The sequence below is a fragment of the Coregonus lavaretus genome (genome assembly GCF_964263955.1).
Source record: "Coregonus lavaretus genome assembly, chromosome: 34".
NCBI classification, from domain to species: Eukaryota; Metazoa; Chordata; class Actinopteri; order Salmoniformes; family Salmonidae; genus Coregonus; species Coregonus lavaretus.
In genome coordinates, this window is record NC_140021.1 from 21,517,598 (window position 1) to 21,534,709 (window position 17,112).

Sequence of the window (17,112 nt, forward strand, 5' to 3'; positions counted from 1 at the left end):
CATCATGGAATTTGTAGTTCTGTATGATAGCCACATAAACAGGTAATTGGCATTTCATTTTGGAGGGGGTGAATATATTGATAAAAGGCATGTTGTCTGAGAGAGATTTACACAGTTATCAAAACGTCACACCAGGTTAAGCCTACACAGAAGTCTTTCTAAAATACCCTATGGGGAAAATTAATGGTGGAAAAACGATTGGAAACATTTCCCTGTTTGACCGCTAGGTTTTCTGGGTATTATGACTCATACTGTGTTGCTCTATATAGGGAGGCCGTGACCTGCCTCACTCCAGTACAGTAGGTGGCGGTCAATAGACTGTTCAGTTGATTGCGATCCGCCGATACAAATTTAAAGAAGAAGTCTCATTAGCTAACTGACAAACATCTCTTCTAGGGTGTATTTTTACAGCTCTCAGTTGAAGTATAAATATAGTCTATTGATAGCGTAGGAAGATGGAAGACGACGTTTTAACAACACTGAAAATATTAATAATTGGAGAAAGTGGCGTTGGAAAGTCCAGGTAAGAAAGCTGGTTAGCTCGTTAACGTTAGCTGAACTGAAGTTGTAGTTAACAGTAGCTGGAACGATTAACTTTAGCTAGGAGCTCTTGTTGTCTCGTTAAAAAATTACCAATAAGTAAATGACCATGTTTTCGTACTTTGTCTGTTAACCAGATAGCTTGATTGTTAACAAAGCAAAAACCAACATATGTTGTTAGGAGATCATAGTAAACAGGCTAATGTAACACAATCGTTTGCTATGCCACATCAGCTAGCTAACGTTAGGAAGCTAGCTAGCTAGCTGTTCTATCTGGAACGTGTGACGTCATCGATGTGATGCGTTGGAGGTGTTGCAACAACAACAAGGATGACTGCAAGGAGTTATTTTCACACAGCTAACATCTTGATATGCCTTTATTAGTCACGCCAGTATGAGTGAGTTTTGTAGGATTAAATCAGAACAATCATTTTGCTGGTAGTGTACAGATAACTAGGCTACTGCTTTATTAGGAAAAGTGTCAGTGAAGTGATCAATTCAAGTGTAATTAAATTCAGGTGTTAGTTATGCTAGATTAATCTAATCAAGACTTGACTGGACATTTGACGCCTCCAATATGACAGCAAGGTTTATCTAGGCCTATGTCCTGAGTGAGACCCAGTGAGTCTAAAATGCTTATGCCAAGACTCAAGAATCAAGGCCAATGTCTTAGCAATAACTAAAGAGTTTGGCCAACTCATCTGAGAGCGTTAGAATCTTAGTGGGTGCCATGTTGGCAACAAGTTCCAAGAAGAAATTCTAGAAAGAATGCAAAGTAGGATGTTATTGTCATGGAATGGTTGGTGCCAACATGGAGTATAGTTTACCAAGCTGTGCATTTCTCTGGCTCTACTCTAGACTGCTAGGAAGAATGCTGGTATGTCTGAGTGAGCCTTGAACCATCAAATAGTAGGGCTATGTTATATTACTACAGCATGAGGACTAGTGCACCTGCACTGCTCCACCCAGTAGTCAGATGTAATTTTCATTTAAGGCCAATGGTTCAGACCAGACAGCCTTCAGTTTCTCAAAATAATCAAATAAATGAGTTTAATTGAAGAAATGACCGACTCGCTGCAGCTGGATATTCCTTCCACCTGACTGGCAAGAGACACTCCCAAACTGCATCTGCAACAAGGGACAAATAGTTATTTTATACGATTTTAAGCCTTTTCAAGCATTTTTTTGTCTGGCAGGATTTGCTTGAGTATTTTAGCGAGATAAGTTATGAGATGTGAAGATGCGAAGAGTCTTTTTTTATTTAACCTTTATTTATCCAGGCGACTCAATTAAGAACAAATTCTTATTTACAATGACGGCCTGGAATTTCTTCTTGAAACTTATGGCGCAAACATGGCACCCATTTAAGATTATGACTCTAACCGACCATTTCGAATCCCACCGTACCTTCTCCGCTATGCAATCCGGTTTCCGAGCTGGTCATGGGTGCACCTCAGCCATGCTCAAGGTCCTAAACGATATTATAACCGCGATCGATAAAAGACAGTACTGCGCAGCCGTCTTCATCGACCTGGCCAAGGCTTTCGACTCTGTCAACCACCGCATTCTTATTGGCAGACTAAATAGCCTTGGTTTCTCAAATGACTACCTCGCCTGGTTCACCAACTACTTCTCAGTTCAATGTGTCAAATCGGAGGGCCTGTTGTCTGGACCTCTGGCAGTCTCTATGGGGGTGCCACAGGGTTCAATTCTCGGGCCGACTCTTTTCTCTGTGTATATCAATGATGTTGCTCTTGCTGCTGGTGATGCTCGGATCCACCTCTATGCAGACGACACCATTTTGTATACATCTGGCCCTTCATTGGACACTGTGTTAACAAACCTCCAAACGAGCTTCAACGCCATACAACACTCCTTCCGTGGCCTCCAACTGCTCTTAAACACTAGTAAAACTAAATGCATGCTCTTCAACCGAACGCTGCTTGCACCCGCCCACCCGACTAGAATCACTACTCTCGGCGGGTCTGACCTAGAGTATGTGGACAACTACAAATACCTAGGTGTCTGGTTAGACTGTAAACTCTCCTTCCAGACTCACATTAAGCATCTCCAATCAAAAGTTAGATCTAGAATCGGCTTCCTATTTCGCAACAAAGCCTCCTTCACTCATGCTGCCAAACATGCCCTCGTAAAACTGACTATCCTACCAATCCTTGACTTTGGCGGTGTCATTTACAAAATAGCCTCCAACACTCTACTCAGCAAATTGGATGTAGTCTATCACAGTGCCCTCTGTTTTGTCACCAAAGCCCCATATACTACCCACCATTGTGACCTGTACGCTCTTGTTGGCTGGCCCTCAGTACATAGTCCCCTGTACCTCAGTTGGTAGAGCATGGCGCTTGCAACACCAGGGTTGTGGGTTCGTTTCCCACAGGGGCCAGTATGAAAATGTATGCACTCACTAACTGTAGGTCGCTCTGGATAAGAGCATCTGCTAAATGACTAAAATGTTAAATGATATTCGTCGCCAAACCCACTGGCTCCAGGTCATCTGTAAATCACTGCTAGGCAAATCCCCGTCTTATCTTAGCTCACTGGTCACTATAGCAACACCCACCCGTAGTCTGCGCTCCAGCAGGTATATCTCACTGGTCATCCCCAAAGCCAACACCTCCTTTGGCCGCCATTCCTTCCAGTTCTCTGCTGCCAATGACTGGAACGAACTGCAAAAGTCTCTGAAGCTGGAGACTCTTATCTCCCTCACTAACTTTAGGCATCAGTTGTCAGAGCAGCTTACCGATCACTGCACCTGTACACAGCCCATCTGTAATTAGCCCATCCAACTACCTCATCCCCATATTGTTATTTATTTTGCTAATTTGCACCCCAGTATCTCTATTTGCACATCATCTTTTGCACATCTATCATTCCAGTGTTAATACGAAATTGTAACTATTTTGCACTATGGCCTATTTATTGCCTTACCTCCATAATTTACTACATTCGCACATACTGTATATAGATTTTCTGTTGTATTTTTTACTTTGTTTTGTTTACCCCATATGTAACTCTGTGTTGTTGTTTTTATCGCACTGCTTTGCTTTATCTTGGCCAGGTCGCAGTTGTAAATGAGAACTTGTTCTCAACTGGTTTACCTGGTTAAATAAAGGTTAAATAAAAAATTACAAAATAACTCTCTCAGCTGAGTTGGCCAAATTCTTTAACTATAGCTAAGGCATTGGTCTTGGCATAGGCCTAAGATTGATCAGACTCTCACTCAGGACACAAAAGCCTAGCTAAACCCTGCTGTCATATTGGAGGCGTCAAATGTCCAGTTCAGTTTTGATCAAATTCATCTAGCATTTAACACCTGAATTGAATTGACTGAATCAGAAACTTTCCTAATAAAGCAGTAGCCTAGTTATCTGTACACTACCAGCAAAATGATTGTTCTGATTTAATCTTACAAAACTCACTCATACTGAAGTGACTAATAAAGGCGGATCAAGATGTTAGCTGTGTGAAAATAACTCCTTGCAGTCATCCTTGTTGTTGCAACACCTCCAACTCATCAAACCGATTATGTCACACTTACTAACATTAGCTAGCTGATGTGGCATAGGAAACCACTTTTTTACATTAGCCAGTTTGCTATGATCCCCTAACAACAATCATTGGTTCTGCCTCTCAAACAATGGAATTCTATGATTTCACTAAACCATCCTCTTTTCCTTCTTTGTTTGTCAAAGATAATGTGTAGTTAACTATAGACTCATAAACAATGCCATTTCCTGGTGAGAATACATTAATGCTAGCTATTGGTATGAATAATGTGGGCCACGGCTAGCGTTTCATCTTCCCATTTTGGGTTACTTCCTCTACCTTGCATTTTTAAGTATTGTTAAAAAGTAATATCATATAATTAGACGCAATCCACTACTGACATTATGTATATATTTTTAATCATGTATTGATTAAATACATACATGATCTCATTCTCAAATTTCCCCTCTCTCTTCCTAGTTCTTCAAGTCATTAGAAATCTCCCTGGCAGAGGATAAGGGTTTCATTTTACCAGACAAATTGGCCTGTTGCACTGCTATTGTGCTATTATGTAGGCTAAGTAACAACATTGCTACTGAGGTATCAGGCTACTGACATAAAACAATGATCAGTCATTCTTCTGACATTCCATCTGATAAATCATTTCCATATGGATGAAGATAATGAGTGTATGGTTGAATAAGAAAATTAGAGGATTGGGCTATTATCTGTGTTGGGGTTGACTGGAAAGAAGAAGGATTAGCTAGCTACATCATTAGCCTTGTGATTCCGTTCCTAGCACTTGATTAGTGACTCAAAACTGAACCCTGACCCTCTGACCACCAACCAATGATGTCATCTGGTTGTTAGTGTATTGAATATGTAGGCCTATGTGCTCATGGCTATTTGTCTTTGTGGAAGTTGCCCTTGTTTCAAACGTGTAATACAGTACTGTAAAAACTCTATCGGCCTAAATGTAATTGTGCTAGGCTAAAACGGAAATGATACAAATTATAAGTATTTGTCTTTTTCTCTTTTGCAGTCTTCTCTTGAGATTCACAGATGACACATTTGATCCAGAACTATCAGCAACAATAGGTGAGTAATACCTTCTGACGGCAGTGTCACTAGCCCACTATAACCCACACGCATAACAGTCAGTATCATTAGTTCTTGTTTGAGTGACAGTTCTCCTGATTTAATCCTATCACACAGTAACCTAATGGACAGGGCCTGCTGAGCTCTTAGCCTATTTTCTAAGAGGTCACTCACAGACAGTGAGCACAGCCAGTACTGGACAGGATCCCTCTTATCTGAGCTAAGAGCAGAGTAGCTTGACCTGGTCAGTCCTGTAGTGGGCTCATATGGGTGTCAACTGTATGAACAGACCAGGTAACAATAGGCTACTCACTGACTGCTATTCTGAATGAAAAGTATAGATAATATCACAACTGTCTGTTTTATAGTATCCCAACTATTTCATTTACATTTAAGTCATTTAGCAGATGCTCTTATCCAGAGCAACTTACAGTTAGTGAGCGCATACATTTTTTATTTAATTTTTTCATACTGGAATCGAACCCACAACCCTGGCGTTGCAAATGCCATGCTATAATAAATAATAATAAATAATTATTATTATTTAGCTACATCCAACTGAGCTACATCCCTGCCGGCCATTCCCTCCCCTATCCTGGACGATGCTGGGCCAATTGTGCGCAGCCCCGTGGGTCTCCCGGTCGCGGCCGGCTACGACAGAGCCTGGATTCGAACCAGGATCTCTAGTGTCACAGCTAGCACTGCGATGCAGTGCCTTAGACCACTGCACCACTCGGGGATAATAATCTACTCTCTATTAATTTGAGATACAGCCCGGTCTACAGTGAATGAGTTATTCATTCTTCTGGAGGTGAAATACATGGTTTGGGAAATGGAGAATTCCTTCTTTTCTTCCAGGATCTGCAAATGATATCAGAATTCCAAACGGTATTAAACATTAGACTCTTCAAGGACACCCCTATTATTATTTTCAGGTAGCCTTGAGACAGTTAACATCCAGGAGTGACTTAGTGAAAGACAGGCTCAAAATTCATAGCGCTATTGATTACTTAGAATGGGAGACTCGAAAACGAAATAGTGTTGTTTTTTCTACAATAAGAAGTTCTTCTGACTGCACAATGTAGCCTTTGTTAAAACAACCATGCGTGCCTGTGGATTCCCACAGAGAGTTCCATGTAATAAATAAAAAATTCTGGTAGGCATGCCTCACTCCTATTTTACTTGGCCAACTCAATATATTTGCCAAACAGATGTCCCCGTAGAGGTCTAGCTATACTCCCCACATTGACCTAAGTCCCTTGTGATTTGTGGTCTGAAAACCATTGGTATCTCTCAATTCCTGCTTGCTCCTTCCTCGCTTTGTATAAAGCAAAAGTTAAATCTACACTTGTCAATATCTGTCATATTAGCATAAACATACCGTGGTCTCTTATTTGAGAATTACTGTAATTCTGTGCCAGCATGTTAAAAATCTGTATCGGAACATGTGGTTTGTAGCACCCCCTTGACATTAAATAGAGCTAACCAAATAAAACTACCTCCCTATCATCCAACTACTTTCTGTCTTAAATAACGTGATGAGAAACTCCGGTTCAGGTGTACCGGTACTCATGAATAAATACAGAGCCTCAGATTTGTAATCGGTTAAAATACTTTGTTGGCACTACTACTGTTTTGGTGCATGTGGTTGTTGTTCTTAGTGTGCTGTCTGTGTGAGTTATCAAGTGTTATACAACGGATCTAATCCTGAATGCTGATTGGTTAAACCCGCATTCCAGACGGTGTATATTCCACAAATTACCACTGGCTAAATCTATGTTAAAATTACTATTTACTCTGTTCCATCTGACTGCGCAATCCACTGTCTCATCAGCCCAGCCAGGCACTTTATAAACTTGATCTCCACTATAAAAAGCATCTAGACATTATCTCACATTTCTTTTAGACTAACATTTAGTTTTCAACAGCAGTGATTTGTATAAACCTTGCTGTCTGTCTCTCTGACATTTGCAACATTGTTTCAATATTCGAATTCGATCTCGAGCTGTCCCATAGTAATGAACGTGTTGGGACAGGACAGACAGACATGCAGGCATGAATCAGCTGACATCATTTTTATGGATATATAGAAATAAATGTAAATTGCAAAAAGGTGAAACGAAGTGCATCTAGTTTGCAGTCTTTCCAGCTTCAGTTTGATGTTACTTCGTCTCGGGCCTAACAACACCCGTGCCAATATATCCTCCAAACTCCTGCTTCGAGGTTATTATCACTTAAATCAAACACACATAATTTAGTGGAGTGCAGGGCCGAAAAAAGTAGGTATAAAAACAATACGCCTGCACGCTCATAAGCTCCACCACGTACCGTTTTATTAATAAACAAACAATGTTTTTGTGAGTTGCCTGTTCCAGATTTTATCAGACGTATTCGGGGCGTTTCAGGTCGCCCGTAAAGAGTTTAGTCTGCAGCACAACAGCCCTACCTTGACTACATCGCAGTGATTGTCAGTTATTGTTGGCTTGGTGATGTTATGAACCAGATGCTGCATCATGGCACTGCCTGTACTGCTGTCTACACTGTAGTGAGTGCTAAATAGCACAGCCTTGTAGGGATAAACAAACCCAGACCTGACAGTTTAGTGTAAGTTGTAAATCCTTCTGCGAGTTACACGGCTAGCGACAGTATCGTAGCAACCCGCCGGGCTCGGAGAAGAGCGAGAGGCCATGATTGACAATATTTTGGGTGGAGGGGTGTAGGAAGAGGGGAGGGTGAGGAGATGTGTCCCTCCTGTCTTCACCTCCCCGTCCCCTTCTCCTCTCTGTTTTGGCTCTTGTCTGGGGCCTGATCCAGAAATAAAAACAACCCCATCCCAAGCATACGTTATTCCTGATAAATCTTTCAGTGCGTGCTAAAACTATGGGCAATACGTCCAGCCAAACCCTTCATGCTATGTGCTCTGAAAGAAGCCATGGAGATTTACTCGTCAAGTGTGACGAGCACGACGCTGTTATTTTTATGTAAATGTATTTTCGAACCGAGAAGAGGGGATTTCAAAGGATGAATCATGGCACTTCTGAGCGATGTCGCAGGTGGAGTTTTTATTGCAATCTGCTATATTTATTTTGATCTTTACATATTCAACCACATATTCCCCACAGTTTTAAATCAGGACTCTCATAATATAATTTAAGTGCATAAGGCTCAGCCCCTGTCTGAATAGTGGAAGGGTCAGTTTTAGTTCAGACACACATTGTGTGGTAAATGTAGGCCTATGTATGTTTTGACCATTCATTTTAAATGAGTCAGGTTAATTTGTCTTCTTGATTCATATCGTCATATGTTTCTTCTTGATTCATATTCTTGATCTGTGTGATGACTCAAATCACCAGGCACCAACCTATGGTGAAGACACCATCTGTGATTTGAGTGTGTGTTTCTTTCTGTGTTTCTTATGCAGGCGTTGATTTCAAGGTGAAGACCATCTCAGTGGACGGGAACAAGGCAAAGTTGGCAATATGGGTAAGTTGTCCTCTGCACACACTGTCCCTTTCAAAACTGACTTGAAAATGCTGCAAAAGAGTTAGTATAAGGTATAGGCCTATGTTATTGTTGTCGACAACTCCTAGGGATGGGTGTGTGTGTTTTTAAAGCTAAGAATTAAAATTATTTGCTAGTAAAAAATATTTCATTGCTGAACTTCCGATGCACAGCAATCCCTGCCACTTAACAAATTATTCACTAAACCCCCACAAGATGGCGCTGATGCTCATCATTCTGAGCACCAATGACAAAGGGCTGTCAAATCTCTATTTATGCTTTAGTCCTGGTCCTGCAGGACACTTTTTATGGTGATTTCATTGCTGAACTTCCGATGCACAACAATGCCTGCCACTTAATAAATGATTCACTAAACCTCCACAAGATGGTGCTGATGTTCATCATTCTGAGCACCAATGACAAATGGCTGTCAAATCTCTCTTTATGCTTTAGTCCTGGTCCTGCATCACTTTTTATGGTTCTGTCCTAGTCACACCACTATATTTACCTCCTCATGTGTCCAGAGCCCGATAGCTGAGAGGGTTGTTTTATGATGTGTCCAGAGCTGTTTTGTTTTGATGTGCCCAGGGCTGTTTTGTTATGATGTGTCCAGAGCTGTTTTGTTTTGATGTGCCCAGGGCTTTAATGGTTATGGTTGTGTTTTGCAGGACACAGCTGGCCAGGAGCGTTTCCGAACCCTGACGCCTAGTTATTACCGCGGCGCGCAGGGAGTCATCCTGGGTGAGCAACTTCATCATTCAGCCTCTACCCCTTTAAACACATTCAGCCACCGCTGGTCCGGACAGCCACTATAAAGACAGTAATGGCTTTTCATCCTGTCCCCTACTCTTTACTCTCTGGAACTGACATTACTACTCCTAACGCTAGAGCAGACATCCTCCAAAGCCTACATTATATCAGGAGGCTATGATAGCCACACTAACACCATGGATGCAGTAGAGCTGACTTTCTAAACAAAAGTACTTTATTTCCTCATCAGTGCTAGTCTGTCGGCTAAGCGTTAGATTTTGTGATATAGGGACTGCACATTTCACACACACTTCCTAGTAGTAGCAGGACCTGTGTTATACTACCCTTTGTGTTGATACACAGCTCAGGCCTACTTTATGATATAACACAAACACATTCTTGTGATGCGTCGGGGGGGTTTGTAACATGGTTGGAAAGGTCATATGCCCCCACAAATGCCCCCACAACCCCCAGTTACAGTATGTCCTGCAGTCATCTGCTGACAGATACAATGTTTTTGACCGAGCACCTCACCTCTTTGTCTCTTCCTCAGTGTATGATGTAACGCGACGGGATACTTTTACCAAGCTGGACAACTGGCTCAATGAGCTGGAGACGTACTGCACAAGGAATGACCTCGTCAAGATGCTGGTCGGGAACAAAATTGATAAGGTGAGTCCGTTTGTTTGTATACAGTGTGTCATTTAGGCTAGAATTGTGCTATAATCAGGGGGAAATGTTTGTTGATACTTGATGGGTAACAAGGGTTTTCCCCCTCATAGAATCAACACATTCTATATGCAGGGAATTTCCTGCTTTTCAGTTATCCTCTATTCATTACAGTGAGGGAAAAGTATTTGATCCCCTGCTGATTTTGTACATTTGCCCACTGACAAAGAAATGATCAGTCTATCATTTTAATGGTAGGTTTATTTGAACAGTGAGAGACAGAATAACAACAAATCCAGAAAAACGCATGTCAAAAATGTTATAAATTGATTTGCATTTTAATGAGGGAAATAAGTATTTGACCCCTCTGCAAAACATGACTTAGTACTTGGTGGCAAAACCCTTGTTGGCAATCACAGAGGTCAGACGTTTCTTGTAGTTGGCCACCAGGTTTGCACACATCTCAGGATGGATTTTGTCCCACTCCTCTTTGCAGATCTTCTCCAAGGCATTAAGGTTTCGAGGCTGACGTTTGGCAACTCGAACCTTCAGCTCCCTCCACAGATTTTCTATGGGATTAAAGTCTGGAGACTGGCTAGGCCACTCCAGGACCTTAATGTGCTTCTTCTTGAGCCACTCCTTTGTTTCCTTGGCCGTGTGTTTTGGGTCATTGTCATGCTGGAATACCCATCCACGACCCATTTTCAATGCCCTGGCTGAGGGAAGGAGGTTCTCACCCAAGATTTGACAGTACATGGCCCCCCGTCCATCGTCCCTTTGATGCGATGAAGTTGTCCTGTCTCCTTAGCAGAAAAACACCCCCAAAGCATAATGTTTCCACCTGGTGTTCTTGGGGTCATAGGCAGCATTCCTCCTCCTCCAAACATGGCGAGTTGATGCCAAAGAGCTCAATTTTGGTCTCATCTGACCACAACACTTTCACCCAGTTCTCCTCTGAATCATTCAGATGTTCATTGGCAAACTTCAGACGGGCATGTATATGTGCTTTCTTGAGCAGGGGGACCTTGCGGGCGCTGCAGGATTTCAGTTCTTCACGGCGTAGTATGTTACCAATTGTTTTCTTGGTGACCATGGTCCCAGCTGCCTTGAGATCATTGACAAGATCCTCCCGTGTAGTTCTGGGCTGATTCCTCACCGTTCTCATGATCATTGCAACTCCACGAGGTGAGATCTTGCATGGAGCCCCAGGCCGAAGGAGTTATTTTGTGTTTCTTCCATTTGCGAATAATCGCACCAACTGTTGTCACCTTCTCACCAAGCTGCTTGGCGATGGTCTTGTAGCCCATTCCAGCCTTGTGTAGGTCTACAATCTTGTCCCTGACATCCTTGGAGAGCTCTTTGGTCTTGGCCATGGTGGAGAGTTTGGAATCTGATTGATTGCTTCTGTGGACAGGTGTCTTTTTATACAGGTAACAAGCTGAGATTAGGAGCACTCCCTTTAAGAGTGTGCTCCTAATCTCAGCTCGTTACCTGTATAAAAGACACCTGGGAGCCAGAAATCTTTCTGATTGAGAGGTGGTCAAATACTTATTTCCCTCATTAAAATGCAAATCTATAACATTTTTGACATGCGTTTTTCTGGATTTTTTTGTTGTTATTCTGTCTCTCACTGTTCAAATAAACCTACTATTAAAATTATACACTGATCATTTCTTTGTCAGTGGGCAAACGTACAAAATCAAATACTTTTTTCCCTCACTGTATATTGACCTACCCCAAACCAATATCCAATTTTTCTTGATATTCTACGTTTAGATCATACCCCAGTATTTCCCCTATATTCATTTATTCAAAATGTATTATATTGTATATCTTTTGAATAAATATGTCGCTCGTAGTAATGCATCTAACTGACTGCACAATGTACTCTTTGTTGAAAGAACCATATGTGCCTGTAGATCCCACCCCCCTCCCGCTACCCTTGCCACCACTGCTGGTGGGGAAACGCTGTACTGGTGTATATTTGATACATTCTTCAATACTTGGTGTAGTTTGTTCCAAGTTTACAGATTGAGCTGGAATGTAATGTGAATAATATTACTAACCCCACCTGGTTGGGCCTCATCCCATTTTAACACAGCCTGAGTCATGTGACCCACAGCAGTGTTTTGAAAACACTCAGATGTTCAACCAAATGTTTTCTCTGGGTTTAGTTCCCTAAGTCTGTGTTTAAAAAAAACCATGTAATTCCATTTAAATGTATCCTGCTGCCTGTATGTATCATCTTCCACCATAGTATGACCTTGTTTGTTGCTTCTTAACCCTGTAGTAGAATATAACTTGAGTATATATAATGTACAGTACTGGCCTTTGGCTGTGGCACTGACTGTACTCTCCTACACTATACTATTTATACAAAACATGTGGACACCCCTTCAAATTAGTGGATTTGGCTATTTCAGCCATACCCATTGCTGACAGGTGTATAAATTCGAGCACACAGCCATGCAATCTCCATAGACAAACATTGGCAGTAGAATGGCCTTACTGAAGAGCTCTGTGACTTTCAACATGGCACCGTCATAGGATGCCACCTTTCCAACAAGTCAGTTTGTCAAAATTCTGCCCTGCTAGACCTACGCCGGTCAACTGTAAGTGCTGTTATTGTGAAGTGGAAATGTCTAGGAGCAACAACTACTCAGCCGTGAAGTGGTAGGCCACACAAGCTCATAGAACGGGACCTCCAAGATCTGAAGCGCGTAGAAATCGTCCGTCCCTTGGTTGCAAGACTCACTACAGAGTTCCAAACTGCCTCTGGAAGCAACGTCAGCACAATGACTGTATGTCAGGAGCTTCATGAAATGGATTTCCATGGCCGAGCAGCCGCACACAAGCCTAAGATCACCATGCGCATTGCCAAGCGTTGGCTGGATTGATGTAAAGCTCGCGGCCATTGGACTCTGGAGCAGTGGAAACGCGTTCTCTGGAGTGATGAATCACGCTTCACCATCTGGTAGTCCGACGGACGAATCTGGGTTTGGCGGATGCCAGGAGAACGCTACCTGCCCCAACGCATAGTGCCAACTGGAAAGTTTGGTGGAGGAGGTATAATGGTCTGGAGCTGTTTTTCATGGTACGGGCTAGGCCCCTTGGTTCCAGTGAAGGGAAATATTAATGCTACAGCATACAATGACATTCTAGACGATTCTGTGCTTCCGACTTTGTGGCAACAGAAGAAGGCCCTTTCCTGTTTCAGCATGACAATGCCCCCGTGCACAAAGTGAGGTCCATAGAGAAATGGTTTGTCGATCGGTGTGGAAGAACTTGACTGGCCTGCACAGATCCCTGACCTCAACCCTATTGAACACCTTTGGGATGAATTGGAACGCGACTGCGAGCCAGGCCAAATCGCCCAACATCAGTGCCTGACCTCACTAATGCTCTTGTGGCTGAATGGAAGCAAGTCCCTGCAGCAATGTTCCAACATCTAGTGGAAAGCCTTCCCAGAAGAGTGGAGGCTGTTATAACTTAAAGGGGGGACCAACTCCATATTAATGCCCGTGATTTTGGATTTAGATGTTCGACGAGCAGGTGTCCACATACCTTTGGTCATGTAGGGCCTCCTGTAGCTCAGTTGGTAGAGCATGTACTTGCAATGCCAGGGTTGTGGGTTCGATTCCCACGGGGGTCAGTATGAAAAATATTATGCACTCACTAACTGTAAATCGCTCTGGATTAGAGCGTCTGCTAAATGACTATACATGTAAATGTAAATGTAAATGTAGTGTATGTTTCCCGTGTACCCAGCCCAGTCACATTCCCAGTAGCTGACAGGTATACCGGACAGACCTCATAAAAGATGACTCTTCTTTGTTTTAGGAAAACCACGAACTAGACAGGAATGAAGGCCTGAAGTTTGCAAGAAAACATTCCATGCTGTTTATAGGTAAGTCGGGAGTTGGGAGGATTCCCCTCTCGGACCCGACTCGGGGCATGAGTTATGGCAAACCGTTCTGCAGGGGAAACAGCTTTTTAAAAATCTATCATACCTGGACTGGAATGTTTGCCTGCTTCTATTTTTAGGTCTCTCTCTTTAATATCCTCTGTTTAACGTCTTTTATATTGATTCATGGCCAAACCCCCCACTTATGTGGACAAAGTTGTCTGAATTGATTTGAAATAAGCAATAATTACTTTTTTAAAATTGGTATATATTTACCATGCTTTTGCATGTATTTAGTATGACATATTTTAGATCATTTTAATATGATAACCACATGGTAAGTATTCACTAATGTGTTAAAGTGGGACCAACATTTTGAAAAAATGACGTGCATAAAAATATACATAAATGACTCGGAACAGAAATACCTTCTGCCAATCCAGAGAGACAGCTGTTTTAGTAACTGCATCAACTACTTTTTTTCTCTCCACTTTAAGAAACAACCATTTTGACTACTTTAATTTTTACATATATGTCATTTAGCAGACGCTCTTATCCAAAGCAATTAGGGCTAAGTGCCTTGCTCAAGGGCACATCAACAGATTTTTAGACCTGGTCTGGGATACGAACCAGCGACCTTTCGGTTACTGGCCCAACGCTCTTAACCACTAGGCTACCTGCCGCCTTCACAACAAGACAAAACTTAGTGTATGAAATCTTTGTCCGTGTCTTTGTTATTCCAATCATCAATCAGAACAGAAATAACTTCTACCAATCAAGAGATACGGCTATTTGAGCAACTTCAAATTATAGCACTCTGGGAGCACATTCTAATTAATCAATAATGCTCAAGAGGCTGTGATAAACATGGTCACAGCTAAATGGCGTTGTTTCGGTCCGACGCGCAGGGGAGGCACACAATTCATGTTCAGGAAAATGACCCTGTCTAGTTTCAGAAAAATGCAGCTGTGGAGGTCAGTAGCTAGATGACATGAAGAAGCAGCCAGTCACTGACAGTTGTTATGTCTGTGTCTCTCCTCTCCCCCTCTCCTGCTCTCTCCCACTCTTTCTCTCTCCCCCCCCGCCCCCTCTCTCTCTTTCTCTGGGCCAGAGGCCAGTGCTAAGACGCGTGATGGGGTCCAGTGTGCGTTTGAGGAGCTGGTTGAAAAGATCATCCAGACCCCTGGACTGTGGGAGAGCGAGACGCAGGGCCGAGGGGTCCAGCTGGGCCGGCAAGACCAGGCTGCAGGGGGGAGCTGTGGAGGCTACTGCTCCCTGGTTTAGACAACACACACACACACACACACACACACACACTACATACACACGCAACGCATACAAAACATAGACACTCATATACACACACATACAAAACGCACACCACACACACTCAATTGAAAGACACCCTACCAAACACTCACACTGATGGCTGATGTCCTGCTATGAAGGCTATAGTTTCCAGACCATTTCCCCCATCGGCCCCTGAGGTGTGGAGTGAGGCAGGGCTGCTCCTGACCAGCACCCTCCGCTCACTGGCTGTGATCATTCATAGGGACATTGCTGTTTGCACACTTCCTGGTATCATGGCTATAATTCTGTTTTAAAGGTCCTCTACCCTGTCTTTCTGAAAATGAAATGAGTGTATGACTTGGTAGAATAGTGAAGGGGAAAAACACTACCATGGATAGCAGATGGGGTATTATTCTTATTTAGAAAAGGATCATTTTCTATCACCTGTTCTCATTTAGGGTTGTTACGACTTTTGTTTGCCCTCCCCTCCCAACACTTTGCATTTCCTTTGTAGAAATGTTTCCCCCTATTATCTCTCCCTTAGCACTTTGTTCCTCTTAGCAAGGCAAGCACAACTAGTGTGTGTTGGCTGCAGGGATGATTCTCCAGCGTGTGTATCTACCCTGTGTGATCATGCAGCCTTGTCCTCCTCCAGTGCTTGCCCTCCTAACAGCGCTGCGGTTGATTTTCTTATCAGCCTAAGCGTCATGTATTCTCTCTCTCGCTCTCTCTCTCTTCCACAAACTGCCTCTTTTTGTTCTAAAAATTCTACAGTCACCAAGTTTCTGGAACAAAGTTTTACAGCTTTTATTGACTTGGACTCCCAAACTTTCAGCATTTTTTTTTTTTTTGAAGGGTTTATAAATCAAACAGATTGGCATGGGAGGGTTGGCTTTCCATTGTGTGTGTTATGAAAAAGAAACTAAATGAAGAAACGCTGCATGCCTTGTTTTGTTGGTGGTTGTTCTAATGGGCTGTGACCAACCTGGTTATCTGCCACTCTGACAGTTAAATATGAATATCTGTATCAGCGCTAGCTTCAGTCTTGCTTCAGCTTTTCATAATGAATCCCGATATGGAAAAAAAAAAGACAGAAGGAAAAGTTTTCTATATTAAAGAATACATTGAGTCATATGGGTGTTTGCATTGAAATCAAAGAAAGAGGTGTAAGACCTGTAAAAATGTTTTTTGCAGTGTTCTGTCTCCATGTTCCATGTCCTTAGACCTTGCCTGTAGTTCTTGAGTGCCAGAAAGAATGTGTTGGGAAATGTAGTTTTGGGTGACCGTACCAATGACCTACAGTATATTTGTGGCAGGAGTGACACGGATGCCTTTACAGTATGTCTAATCAGAATATAATTCTTTCTTATCCTTTTTTTAATTGCATGGAGAATTCTTCTTTTAATTTTTCATGTTTGTTCTATAAATGCCTTGCAGAGAAAGTTGCGCTGTGTCCCAAATGGCACCCTATTTCCTATATAGTGGACTACTTTTGACCACCCTGGTCAAAAGTAGTGCACTATATAGGAAATAGGGTGCCATTTCGGACACAAACCTGGACTGTATGAACCACACATACACAACAAGCGGGTTAGATGTACCTGCATCCAGAACCTTGCACACAGGTTTATAGTAGACTACATTGGGATTTTCTATTTGTCCTGAATGAACTAGACGTCTACTTTATGATTGAAATGACAGAGACTCTTGAACTTGTTATTTTCTGTTTATATGTGACAGCATATAAACACATTGTAAATTAATGTGTGTGTGATTGTAAAATGTGAATGTATACATATTACAATTATAAAACCACCCTATGTATTAAAGTGAATAAAGTAATTTTTAAAGGA

General features: G+C 42.3%; 1 protein-coding gene across 1 annotated transcript; it reads left to right on the plus strand.

Annotated features, from left to right (window-relative positions):
* Nucleotides 1-288: 288 nt before the first annotated feature.
* rab18a (RAB18A, member RAS oncogene family) lies at nucleotides 289-17,112 on the plus strand. Its single transcript, XM_084152019.1, has 7 exons — nucleotides 289-523; nucleotides 5,090-5,145; nucleotides 8,567-8,628; nucleotides 9,315-9,387; nucleotides 9,950-10,068; nucleotides 13,906-13,972; nucleotides 15,081-17,112. Exons 1-7 carry the CDS (start codon nucleotides 456-458, stop codon nucleotides 15,251-15,253), a joined length of 618 nt encoding a protein of 205 aa, XP_084008145.1. The 5' UTR covers nucleotides 289-455; the 3' UTR covers nucleotides 15,254-17,112.

Excerpts from the sequence above, each read along its gene's own strand:
- rab18a (XM_084152019.1), top strand. The coding sequence starts at position 456 with ATGGAAGACGACGTTTTAACAACACTGAAAATATTAATAATTGGAGAA. Across the intron at positions 524-5,089 it reads AGTGGCGTTGGAAAGTCCAG|TCTTCTCTTGAGATTCACAG; the intron begins GTAAGAAAGCTG and ends TCTCTTTTGCAG. Across the intron at positions 5,146-8,566 it reads AGAACTATCAGCAACAATAG|GCGTTGATTTCAAGGTGAAG; the intron begins GTGAGTAATACC and ends TTTCTTATGCAG.